Source organism: Mustela nigripes, chromosome 10 (genome assembly GCF_022355385.1).
Source record: "Mustela nigripes isolate SB6536 chromosome 10, MUSNIG.SB6536, whole genome shotgun sequence".
In the NCBI taxonomy this organism is placed as follows: Eukaryota; Metazoa; Chordata; class Mammalia; order Carnivora; family Mustelidae; genus Mustela; species Mustela nigripes.
Window position 1 is genome coordinate 55,868,331 of NC_081566.1, and position 13,566 is coordinate 55,881,896.

Consider the following 13,566-nt stretch of genomic DNA (forward strand, 5'->3'; position numbering starts at 1 on the left):
CACAGTGAACTGGCTCAGCTGATAGCTCCTCCTCTTCCTTTCCGCCTTCCTGGAATGCAGATACAAACGCTGAAGCTCCAGCAGCCATGTGAACCATGAAATAACTCTGAGGGGGGAAGCTCAAGAAGTGGAGCTGGGCTCCGGAGGATGTCGTGGGCATCTCGTATCACTCCTGAACACGGGTCTTTTATTAGCAGCTAACTACAACTCCTGACCAAGAAACTTAAGAAATTAACCCAAGCATATGGATATGGACGTCGTGTCAGCAAAGGTGGGTTTTGCCATCTTTAGTTTGAAAGATTTAGTATTCTAGATTTGAAGAGAACATCTGACTTAAACATGACCTTGTGAAGTAGAATGAATGTAACAGGGGCAAGAAACTGATTTCAGGAATTTGACAATGACAGTGAGAACTAAAAAGTATACAAGGAAGAGATTAAAAGTGCCTATAAGTTGGTCAAACTTAAAGGGTGGATCAATTGGACTACGATCAAGCACTACTGAAATGAGTTCATGCTAAAAAAAAAAAAAAAAGACAGCATAAACATAACAAATTAAGCAATACTGTCCACCAGAAACTAACGGATGATAATACTGCTCTACTACTTGGGTAAAAAAGCAAATTAACATTTTTTTTTCTGGATTTTTATGAGGAAGTACCTTTCCACATGCGTATCGCAATTCCTCTAGCCACATCCAATAAAATTACTCTGCCGAAATCATCTGTTACTGCTGCCAGTGTGTTACACGGAGACAGACATATACTTTCACCATGGCGTCTAGAATCTGGAAGTCCAAATCTGGTATTTAAAAGAAAATAAAAAGCTCAAATCAAATTCCGGTCTAGAAAAAGATGACAGAATCATGAGCTACATAAACAAAATAGGCCAAATCTGTTTTTATATAAAGAAACATAGGGGTGCCTGGGTGGCTCAATTGGTTAAAGCCTCTGCCTTCGGCTCAGGTCATTATCTCAGAGTCCTGGGATCAAGCCCCACATCCCCGCATCAGGCTCTCCACTCAGCAGGGAGCCTGCTTCCCCCTCTGCCTCTATACCTACTTGTGATCTCTGTCTGCTGGGTAGATAAATAAAATCTTTTTTAAAAAAGAAGAAGAAATATAAACCCTGCATAGATTAACAGTTAATTTATTAACTAATCACACCAGACATTTTGCAACACAAAGTGCATAAGAAGTTTCTTCCATTATAAAATAAAACACCTAAGTTTTATTTCATAGATTTTCTATATAGATATCTAATCTTTTATTTTTAGAGACTATCAAGTATAACAATCTTTTCTTGATTAACTGTTATATCATAGTAAACAGCACCCTCACAACCAATGAAATTTAGGAATACTTTGCTCCTACGCAGGCATCTTTTGTCTGATTTAAGTTCATATTTCTAATCTCTTCTTTCTGCTAGATACCATTATCCTGCTGACATCAATCTTTCTACCTCAAGAACTTTCCCTCTACTAAATAATAAACAATGATAATAAGTATCTCTCAAAGGTTGTTGGTCTAGAACCAATCGTAATTTAGCACGGAGCAAAGTCCTGAGACGAGGTACTCCAATAAGCCAATCTGGCTTATTTCTTGATTCTTCAGTGAATTTAGAAAATATGAGATGTTATCAGATTTTTAAAAAGATGAGAAAACCTTAGAGAGGATCATCTTCAATAAATTTTAATAACAGATAATTAGTTATACCTGTTAGGTGAAGAACATCTGCAAGCAGGGCATGGTTCTGGTTCCCTTTATGGTAGTATTTTACATTAGGTAACAAAAATGATTTAAAAACAAAATCAATGGGGCGCCTGGGTGGCTCAGTGGTTTGGGCTGCTGCCTTCGGCTCGGGTCATGATCTCAGGGTCCTGGGATCGAGCCCCACATCGGGCTCCCTGCTCCGCAGGAAGCCTGCTTCCCTCTCTCTCTCTCTGCATGCCTCTCTGCCTACTTGTGATCTCTGATGTCAAATAAATAAATAAAATCTTTAAAAAAAAAAAAAAAATAAATAAATAAATAAAAACAAAATCAAGCAAAAATCACACTCTCTCACCCCAAAACATGACACATCCACTATCCTAGAGCACAACGGAAGTGAACGAAAGAGCACAGCCCTGCCTTCCGAGGAGTGCCTGAAGGCATGGGATTCCTTGTTTTATGTGTTTTTAAAGAAATCACTGAGCACTTTTTAAGTTTATACAGCTTACTGACAAACTATCTCAGCTCTTTAAAAAAATTCAACAGCTCTCCCAAAACAAATTTTCTTGCAACTTAAATTAAGCTAAGGTTATAGGTATTGGGGGAAAACAGCCCACTCGGCAAATACATACTAAGCACCTCCCACAGGCCCGGGAGGCGGCTGTGAGCCAAACAGGCAAGAACCACCCTCCTCGAGGAGTTCATATCGTGACAGAACCTCGTGAGATCGGCACAGCAGCTAAGTGCCCTGAAAGACCAGAAGTTCAACAGCACTCCTGCTAAAATACAGAACCGTGAGAGGAGCGTGACAGACTTGCCTGACAGCCAACGGGGTGGCCGGCTCGACCTTTGGCTTCTGCTTCTGCACGGCTTCTTCTTCATGCTTGCTTTTCCAACCAAGCCAGCCACTGCACAGAAAGGAAATGGAGAATTAAACCAGTGCTCCCGGCATTTTAACGTGCAGACGACCCAAACAGTTGTGAAAACCACCCAGGTAACTCTACAGACGCACAGATAATACAGCTACTTTTACCCGGAACGGTGCTGGAATTACCTGGCAGCGTTAAATAAAGCAGAAGTGAGTTTACTTGCGACCGCCAGCGCCACGTGAGACAGTAACGGTTGGGTGCTCCCCTGGAAAACAGGATGCGCCGAAGAGAAAACTCAACAGCTGACAGAGAAACAAAACACGCTTTCTAGGCAAGGCTTACTTTTTAAAATTTGTGAAAAGCTGTAGAGCCTGTACTAGCAAAAATATGCAGCATCTTTCAGACCATATGACAGAAGCTTTATCTTAGGAGGTAGCAATAAAACCAAAAGTTTCAATTCTAGAGTTGAACAGTAAAATCGCTAGTCCTCTGTTTGTCTCCAGGATTTTCCTCCTTATATTGTAATTAACTTAAAAGTTTAAACTAGGACATTAAGATGGCATTATTCTAGCAGGGCTATGGATTTCTGATCTACATACAACTGGCTCCTGTCCCTCCTCTTTTTTTAATATATATTTTTATTAAAGTAAAGAGGTAGTCTGGACAATTCTGAGAAGGTTGGTTTTTTTAAGCAAGAAATCAGAGACACCAAGTCCAGCACCTAGTGGTCCCCATTACAGGAGCCAATTTTCACCACGTACAACAACCATAGCTGGCGGCTTTACAATTTGCGATTTACTCAAATCCCTGGTGGGCCGACATTCACAACTCTGAGCCACCGATGACTGCATCAATATTTAAATCAACTGTCCAAGAACCTGGGGCATCAGAAACACAGAAGTCTTTTCTACGCTGACTTTGGTACCTTCTCAGTTCCCCTAAGAATTTAGAAGAAAGTCAGCGAAGAGTAATTTTAGCTTCCAATGAAACTTAGAAATGTAAACTGCTGAATCTTTCTAAGGCTAACTCACAATATTCCATTTGTAGACAAGCTAAAAAACCAAGAGAGGCCTCACTCGTGATCAGTGAGGAAACTGTTACCTCTAGCGCATAGAAGAAGCCAGTAAATGGATTGGACCCGACAGTGATGTACTGCGACATGGCGGGTGGACTGTTTTTAATTGCTGCGTTAAATCCCCCTATGTTGGAGGCAGTCTTCATTTGGTCGAAAGGGGACAGAGTCATAATACCTATTTTAAAACATCAACAGCAACAACACGTGAACAGAATGCACTAAAATGACACTCATTTTAGGTCATTAAATTTTTACATCAATTCCATTCGAAGCCACAAACTGCTTAGTTTTATGTAACAGAAGTCATTTTTAAAGTACAAAAAATCAATGTCATAAGCTATTCATAAGATATTAAAAGTGCCATCTAGTCCTCTAAACCATAAAATGCTACAAAAACAAAATTTAAATATTAATTTTCTAACAGATACAAAATTCAAACAGTACAAAAGTATAGTCTACCTAGATCTCCAGGTTTCAGTCAGTTCTTAGAGGCCCCAACTGAAACAGTCTCTTTTGCTGCTTTCCAGAGACGTTGTACATACATAAATGACAGTGGTTGTGTGATTTATTTAATAACATATCAAGGAGACATGCCTCATTCTTCTTCATCACTCACCCACGTAACTGATCGGACCTACTGATGGACATCTAGGTGGCTTCCTATCTTTTGCCATGACAAACAATGCTGCAATTTATATCTCTGATATGTCTTTGTGCACCTATAGAACTCTTCCTGTATGGAAAATTCTTATAGACAGAAGTGTGGGCTCAGAGGGGATAACATTTTTAAAAATTTTATTTAATACTGTTATATTGCATTCCACAGAAGTAGTGTTAACTCCCCCCACAAAGCGAGAGAGCATCTGTGCTCCTACACCCCTCCCAACCCAGCAAAAACACTTTCGAACCTTTACTTTGTAGTCCAGAAATCCCCAACTTTTCTAAGGAAGAGTTAACTTTTCATTTTCCCCAAGGCTCTAAGAGCAAAAGCAGAGAGACTGAATGCTGGCACCCACATGCCTATGTGGAGTAGCAGAGGACAAACCAAGATCATGTAAATTTACCTGGATGGAAGGAAGAGACGGGGGTGGGGGTAGATAAGCTTAAGACCTAGGAAGTAAAGACGTACTGCTAATGCCAACCTGTGTGGACTCAGGCGCGCATATGGGATCTGGGTTGTCATATGGTCCGTGAAGATACCCAGCTGGGAAGTTCGGAACTCAAATACACATAGAATGGAGTAAGAGTTATCCTAATTTTCATACATAGGTATCGCCTCTACTTTGCCTGCAAATGGTCAAAAAACACATTGTTCCTGAAGAAGAGTCCCAGGAAAGGAAATACTTTTAGGGAGTTCATGAGCAAACCATTTGCTGGATTCAGGGATTAAACTGTTGCAGAAGTTGGACTGTGCGGAAAGATCAGAATGCCTGGCTCACATTCATGAATGAATTCATGATTCAAAATACAAAATGTTTTTACTATATGATAAAAGTTTGCATAAGTTTTGCCTGACTCTACCAGAATGAAATCAAAGGGTGAATTGTGTGGCATATAAATTGAAATTTAAGCTTTAGAATAACTTCTCTCCATACTCCCACATGCTGTAGGTGGAAGTATAAATTGCTACAAGCTATCCAGAGGACAATTTCCCAATACGCACCCAAATTTTAAGCAGGTTTATTCTAATTTGTTCTAAAGAGACGGCTGATCAGTTCTTCCCATCCTTACTGCTGTGATCTTCCCCTTCCCACAATTTCAGTCATCCACTGTCAGCGCCCCACACACCTAAGATCCTGTCGTCAACTCTATAGCCTTTGAAGCCCTGATTTCAAGCATACCACCTTTTGACAACCACCTCGTAGCTTTCCATCTTACTCTACTAACCCCCTAATATTCCACAATTTCATCAAGAGTTTCATTCATCCTACCATTTTTTCACTATCCAGCAATTTCCATGTTCACTCCCCTTCTTATCTGACCTAGACTTGTGTTCCATCACAACCATTCTCTTGCAGACACCCACAAGTGCCCTGTGTCTCTCTCACACACTCACCTGGCTAAATCCTAACCTTGATGACCTAGACTTTCCGTATTCTCTGCTATTTAGAGCAGAACAGCTGATCATTGCCGATGGGGTGGTGGGGATACATCTGGGTTTCAGAGTAAGGTTCACAAACAATTTTAGTATATGTGCTGCCGAAGCAAGCACTAAGGTTCACAAACAAATGGACATCCGAGACCAGCCCCAAATCCTATCCTGCTTGACCCCTCTCCCCCATGCCTCCGTGACTCTCCTCTCCCACAGTCTACAGCTGACTATACCCCTGTGGCATTATCTAACACACTGTCAGGCTCTCTATACTACAACCAAGTGATGGGATCCAGAGGTCTGCTGTCTTCTGAGTCACCAATCCTAGCATTATTTTTCACTGATTTAAGGCAAATGAAGATACAGCTGACTGACACCCCCTCTTCCTTCTACCATATCCTTCCAATATACACATATTTCAATTTTTTAAATTCATTCACTGTTTTCATTATTAAGAATGATGTAAATATTACTCACTGCTGAGACAAGCTACCTACTGTAATTACATTTCCTTAGATGTCAGTTTTTTAAATTTCCTGAACATCTGAGGCCTTTCCACACTTTGCAACACCTTAGCATAAACATTAACATAATTTATATTATAAATTATAATTTACAGTTAAAAATACATATTAAAATACAATATTTCTATAAACAGAATGCCAACTTGAAATATAATTAAATATTAAACTATTAAGAATGAAATATTATCATTATTAGAATATTCATACTAATTTAAATCTCAATATAAAGTTCCACAAAGTCAAACTCATTGGATGATTTCCTAGGTCCCCATTATAGTGGCTAAAGAAGTCCTCTTTGACAAAATAATATTTGAGCAGAGACCTGAATGAAGTGAGAGAGAGAGTCCTGTGGCTAGCTGCGTAAAATTTTCCAGGTAGAAGGAGCACCAGTTACAAGTGCTCTCAAGCGGGAAGATACTCGGTGCGTCTCAGTAACAAAAAGAAAATGAGCACGGTGGAAACACGGGGGGGCCAGTGGGGGTACTAAAGAAGAGAAGGTAAAAGACGTACTGAAAAACCAGGCAATGGCAGGCCTGGTAAGCTTCTGTCAAGCCTTTGGATTTTATTAGGAATAAGATGAGAAGCCGCTAAAAATAACATTTTGTGCAAAAGACTAACAAAACATGACTGACATTCCCAAAGGATATTAGCTGCTAACGGGTGAAAAAATTTTAAAGAGGGAAGAAAAGCAGCAGAAAGACCAGTTAGAATATTTTTTTCTCTCAATAGTTCAGGCAAGACATGATGGTGGCTCAGACCATGGCGCTAACAGGGACGGAGATGACTGTGGTCAGACAGGAAGAGACGAATGGGAGGCCGGATGAAAGACACGAGAACAAGAGGGGTCAAGGAGGACTCAGTCTTTTGATGTGAGATGACAGAGAAGAAACACAGGGGAACAAGTCTGGGGAGGAAATCAAGAATTCTGCTTTGGATATGTTACGTTTGGATATCCAGGTGGACAAAAGTTCAACAGGATCTGGAGAAGGAATGTGAATTTTAAGGAAGTGGTCAAGACTGGACATAAAAATGGAGATATGTGATCCAGTTTCTTGTTCTTGTGTTTCTAATTTTTGAAAGTAGGGGAAGGAATATTTCTCCTTCCACCTACTCCAATCTGGCCTTCATCCTCACTGGTCCGCCTAAAGTGCTCATATCATACTCAACGAAGAGCTCTACATTGTCAAACCCAATGGACCCTCTCCCTTTCTTGGATTCTATGAAGCATTCCACAGTCAACTGTTCCCACCCAAATTTTTATCAATAATCTGGACTTCTTCCCTAAGCTTTAGACATGTATGTCTAACTGCCCACTTGACACCTCCATTTGAATGTGTAATTGTGTCAAAAGTTAACCTGGAAAAAATATAACTCCAATCTGTCTACCTCAAACATCTTCGTTCTCCTTATTCTCATTTTAGTAAAGTCTGATCATCTACTCATTTGCTTAAATTTAAGAACCAAAAAAATCCTTAAAATAACAAATTAAAAACTAAGAAATCCTCGAATCTTTCCTTTCTCTTTTTTCTCAAATCCATCCCTCTCCAAGTGCAAAATATGTCTTTATTCCATCTACCCTCTCCAACTCCACGGCGCCCATCAGAGGCAAAGCCATCATTCTCCCCTCCTGCAACAAACCCCTTCCTGGTCTTCCTGCCTTTACTTTTCATTTTACAAACCTCTCTCTAAGCAGCAGGTCAGAAGGATGGTTTTAAATATTCCGTATCTAGACTCCATCAATGACATCCACCATACTTAGAACAGAATCCAAACTCCTTACCCTATGTGATCTGACCCTAGTCTACATCTCCAACCTGACTTTGTCCTGTTGATCCTTACATTTACAATCAAGTCCTACTGACCTTCTTCCTGTTTCTCAGGATGGTGAGGCCCCACAGGCCTAACTCTCTGCGACTTCCTCTGCCCAGAGTGCTCTTCGTCCACCTCTTCACGCAGCTGGCTCCTCCTCACCCTTCACATCTCAGTGTGATGGTCACCTCCCTGGAGAGACCTTTCCTCCCCAGTCTACCTGAGGGTCCTCTCTCTTTACTCTCCATCACAACCCTCTGCCTATTTTCTTCATGATGCATACCAACATTTCAAAATTACCAAATTATTCATTTGGTTTGATCGTTCACGGTTTGTCTCCTGATTACCAGAAAGTAAGCTTCATCAGGGCAGGGTCCTGTCTGCCTTGTATGTCTAGCTCCAATATTAATTAACACCTAGGACATAATATTCATTTCTTTGTTGGATGAATTAATCAAAACTTCACATAAAGACGCACATGCGAAATAAAGTACATTGTACTTTTTTAAAAAAAATCATTTTGTAGGCTGGGAGATACATGAATAGACTGATAATTTCTATCCAATCATAGTTCTTAGCCTGTTGCAATGTCCCGCAGTTCAGTTAACAGAACAGGGAAGCTACCCTGAACTGCACTCAACACTTTGGAATTTTGCAGCCAAAAAGTGAAGGCAGACTAACTGGCTGCCAGTAAAGTGCTGACTGCAGAGTGTTCCACAGAACTGTGCAACAATAAACAAAGAGATCTCTGTGTCAGGTATCTTCTGTCTAACCCTGCAGGTTCACACTCCTTCCTTTTCTCCTCACCCACGCCCAGGGGCCAGTGTGTGTCCATTATGTTCACCTCCACTTGGGTTCAGACAATGGGAAGCCTCATCAGCAGATCAAGGACAGAAAGGAAACTGAAGCCAGGACACCTATTTCCCTGTGACATTTGTGCAAAAGTCAACCTGCTCTTAAGATGCTGATTCTCCTCATCATCTCCAAGTTCTGGAATACTCCAGGCCGTCACCCCATTTGGCCTGGAAGTGATTAACAGCTGGGCTGCTAAGAACCCCCGAGATGCTGTACCATCCCTTACGGTTCTCCTACACCACAACTTCCTAAGTAGTTTCTCTATAAATAAAACGAGTTTCAACTGTCCTATTTCAAGGGTGCCATCTGTCTTCTATTAGAACCCTGATAAAAATGTGTATTTAGCAAAACTGATTGGAAGGCTCTTTAAATACGTTGATTAGAAACAGCTACAGTCTAGTTGGTATGATATAATCCTATTTATAAAAAACTATTTCTGTATATAACCATATATATATATATACACACACACACACACACATGCATTTCACATACAAGTCTGTAAGGAGGTTTACCAAAATGCCAATGGTGAGTATCTCTGGATGGTAGGATGAAGTGGGTGTTTTTTCTTTTTTTCTTTGTATATTTATGTACTATTTGAATTTTTTAATAAGCATATATTGATAAACAGAAAAAACAATTTTTAAGTAGTATTTTCTTCTCCACTCCCATTTCTACTACCTTCATTCAGAAACTCATCACTTCTTACCAAGATAATTACAGCTTCCTTACTGTGCCTAGTTTCTAATATTGACCTCTATATTATAGCCTGCAAAAACTTCCACGAAAGTTATTTCTCAAACAGGCTAAGTGATACTACCATTCTCTTGCTTAGAATGCTCCAATGCTTTCAGTGCTGCTAGGCGAAAGATCTAAAACTCCTCTGCACAGTACACGAGCCCCTTCAAAATCTAATTCCTATTTACAAGCTTGCTGGCCAGCTGGCCTTAGTGCCCATTAGTTTTCCAGCAGACAGCGCATTTCCACTCCCTGACCAGATGCCTTCTCTGTGCTTGTTTTCCTGGTCAAGTCCTACTCATTCTTCCAATGTCAGACCGAAGTCAGCTTCCTGCTCCCTGCTTCCCTCAGGGTCAGGGGCTTCTCTGCTCCCACTCCTGCTGGTCCCCTCATCTACTACTGTTGTAGTCCTGCAATTGTTTTCACACGTGTCTTCCAACTAAACTCATGCTTCCTGGATGAGACCAGATCTTTTCGTTTCTGTGTTCCCAATGCCCAACAGAGTGAGTTTTCAAATACGCTTGCAAGAAGAAATCCGTTTTTATCTATATTCTGCTGGTCCAAAGATTGTATTTTAGAAGACTGATCTATATGGTAATTTCATGGATTGAACTTATCTGCAAAACAATTTTAGACAAATAGTGAAAGACCTAAAACTGTTCGATACTGCTGCTGAAGACATAATTGTTAAAACTCCCACCACTTCTTAAACACATACACCTATGCTAATCTGAAAGTCTGTAGTAACTTCCAAATGTCTCACTAAAGTCGATGCATTTTCTTTTCACATAAGAATAAATGTACATTTCTCATAAATGAGACACAATTAAATTAAATTTCAATTTAAAAGTGAAAGAAATAAACTGCATAAAAATTTGAACTGGTAATGCTTACCAATACTAGCATGATCAATAATAGTGTCAATATCTTGGAGACCCCATTTCTTATAAGCTAACGGTGGGGGCTGTATGTTCTCATTGCCAGATGCTGCAGCTGTTAAAGACAAAAACCAAACAACCCAAACTTAACTGTAGTGGATGAAGTTTTACAAAAAGCCATTAAAAATGTGATAACTTGTTTACTCTAAAATTTAAATGATAATGAGGAAGGCAATGCAAACAAGGTTAAAGTGAAGTTTATTGATGCCAAGACAATATGTGTAAAATGCAAACATTACGGGTAAGTTGACTGTCACAAAAGGTTTTTCAGAACATTCACGTAATGGAGGAGGCTTATTAAAAATCCTAGACTATTACTAAAATTTAAGGTGAATTCAAACTGCAAATTAATGACAAAATAAGCAATTTCTTCCCCTGGATAAAATCCTGGGAACAGCTACTAGTGTCTTAACTTGGTGAAAAACTAAAGCTCTGATGATTTGCCTGGCAGGAGCACACATCCAGCAAGGTCTCTAAGGCAAGTAACCAAGGTCAGCCTTGATAGATACGTTAGCAGTAACAGCATTACCAGAAAGAATGAATAAAACGCCCGTCACTGCTCAGTATTTCTCCCTAGTGAGTAATAAAAAGAAAAAGCAGTATTATACCTCTTGCCACAGGTTCAGGCACAAGGTCCTATTTATCAGTAAATTCTCAAGCTACATTTTAGAATACAGCTGGGGGCACCTGGGCGGCTGTCAGTGAAGAGTCTGCCTTTGTTTGGCTCAGGTCATGACTCCAGGGTCCTGGGATCCAGCCCCTCATCAGACTCCCTGTTAGGGGAGGGAGTCTCCCTCTGCCTGCCACTCCCCCTGCTTGTGCTCAAATTCTCTGTCTCTGACAAATAAAACCTTAAACAACAACAACAAAGAAACAGGTAGCATACCAAAAAAAAAAAAAAAAAAAAAAAAAAAATACAGTTGGATTCTGGTTGCTTATTCCAGAAAGTACTGTAATAAGTGAAATATATATTCCTCTAAGCACTTCAGATTTGATAGTAAGGCCAAGAAAAGAGAATTTTCCTACATGCAGAAATAAAAAGCACAACAATTTCTTGGCTACGCCATCAGAATTCTTTTTAGAGCAACTTATAAGAGGGCACTAAATGTCTTACTTCCTTCCTAGAGACAAAATGGCCTTATGGTCTTAGACAGAAAAATAAAGAGGGATTCAAAAATAACAAAAATTAAATATCTCACAAAACTAGTTTCTAGTTTATTTCACTGACTGAATTCTTACCTGCAGAAAACTGCCAGTCTCTGTAGGCATATATATTAATGGTGACTATTTTAAATGACCTCAGGATAATGCTTATTGTGCCTAAATTTAAGTAATTTAAGATTATGAAAATAGGTGTAAACATTCAAACAAGTTCTGGCCTAAAAGAAAAGTATGTACTATTAAAGGCCCACATAACCAAAACTTCAGGATTTTACCAATCACATCAATCTGCAAACAAAACAAACTTTGTTTTAGGGCCATTAAGGCTCCCCTACCCAAACCTTGAAGAAGAAAAGTCTCCACTAATCCTGGTATTTACCCTGGGTTTAATTAAGGCTTTTCTAAAATTGGGATCTTAAAATCGATGACGTGTTTTTCTCTGGCAGCATTTTTGCTGCTTTGTGGTACATAAAATATGAGTACAGCTACAAACAATAGCATCTTGAATTCGATGAAATACAACTCTGTTCTGTATCCTCGTAAGAAGGTCAACTCTGAGTAGTAGGACTAAGAACTCTCGATTATTTGTGCACTTTTCACCAAGTTTGGAAATAATGTAGTTGTCCATATACACACTGTTCAGGCCTCCAACTAGTCCATTCAGGAGTGTTCCACAGTAGCAAAAAGCTAATGTTGACTCCTGGTTGCGTATTGCCTACTGGCGGGAACCCCCCCCCCCAGCCCCCGCACATATGATGAGGGAGCACGAGGCTGGCTGAAGACAAAGCAAAAGCTGGTGCCTTGCACCCCCTCTCCATCCGCTCCCCTTCAGTCATAAGTGTAGCATCCCTCAGGCAGCCCTGACTGCCATGAACAATAAGCAAATAGTTAACTTGCAGGGATCACAATCCTGCAAGACAGGAGTCTCCCTTGGCTTACAAATGTCCTAAATCTCACTAACAAAGACGATTGACAGCAGGATTATGACATCCCACCAAAAAGTCTCCCAACTATCTTAATGTTAATGGCTGGTCTAAAGACAACGTTGATCCAGCCGCAAGGGCAAGGCCTCCTCCGGTAGGCCTCGGACATCCTGGCACCTTGTAGGCCCTCTTTAGCATATGAAAACTCCATTGAAACCTTCCCCCAACCGCAGGGTACATAACCTGGCATCCCTCACAACCCAGGGCAGCAGCTCTTCCTGCCCAAGGGTCCTGTCCCCGTGCTTTAATAAACCACCATTTTGCACCAAAGATGTCTCAAGAATTCTTTGTCATCGGCTCCGGACCTCAGCCCACCGAACCTCACCTAGGTTCTAGAACTTCATCACATAGAGGTATCTTTACCCTCAGTGAGGACAGCTGCACTGCAGAATCTCGGCATTCTAGTATACCAGCCTGAGAGCTGCTGGTCTGTTGAGAAATTTGGTAGAGTGCAGATTTTCAGTCCTTGCCTTTATCTTACTAAGCAATCTACCTAAAAATGCACTCCCATCTCTATGTAGCAGGGTTTGTTTTTTGTTTTTTGTGGTTTTTTTCTGTAAATCTAGTACACAGGCCTTTTTAATGCAGAGCACATGTTTCATTCTCTAAGTAGGTTAGATTAAGTAAGACATTAGAGGTTCGATACATCTTGCCAAAAAATTACCTTTTGCTACCTGATTTCGACAAGCACGAAGAGACTGAAAAAGGCTAAATCCATCAATAGTCACAATGGCAACCGGATATAATATACTCAACTCTTCATTCTATTGAAGAAATAAGAAAGAAGAAAATAATACATTTTCATCATTGCTAAG

The 13,566-nt window shown here is 40.2% G+C and overlaps 1 protein-coding gene and 1 non-coding gene across 2 annotated transcripts in view; both read right to left on the reverse strand.

The window, feature by feature from the left end:
- The window catches only part of RAB3GAP2 (RAB3 GTPase activating non-catalytic protein subunit 2), a 98,291-nt gene that overhangs the window by 44,603 nt on the left and 40,122 nt on the right, over window positions 1-13,566 (reverse strand). The window contains exons 8-13 of the mRNA XM_059413366.1: window positions 13,416-13,515; window positions 10,564-10,662; window positions 3,678-3,826; window positions 2,762-2,841; window positions 2,526-2,615; window positions 661-800 (exon numbers count right to left, since the gene is read on the reverse strand). Of these exons, the coding sequence (XP_059269349.1) occupies window positions 661-800; window positions 2,526-2,615; window positions 2,762-2,841; window positions 3,678-3,826; window positions 10,564-10,662; window positions 13,416-13,515 (658 nt within the window). The remainder of the gene's footprint in view (window positions 1-660; window positions 801-2,525; window positions 2,616-2,761; window positions 2,842-3,677; window positions 3,827-10,563; window positions 10,663-13,415; window positions 13,516-13,566) is intronic.
- Window positions 8,595-8,726, reverse strand: LOC132026345 (small nucleolar RNA SNORA36 family). Its single transcript, XR_009406864.1, has one exon. It is a non-coding gene; the product is annotated as a small nucleolar RNA SNORA36 family (small nucleolar RNA).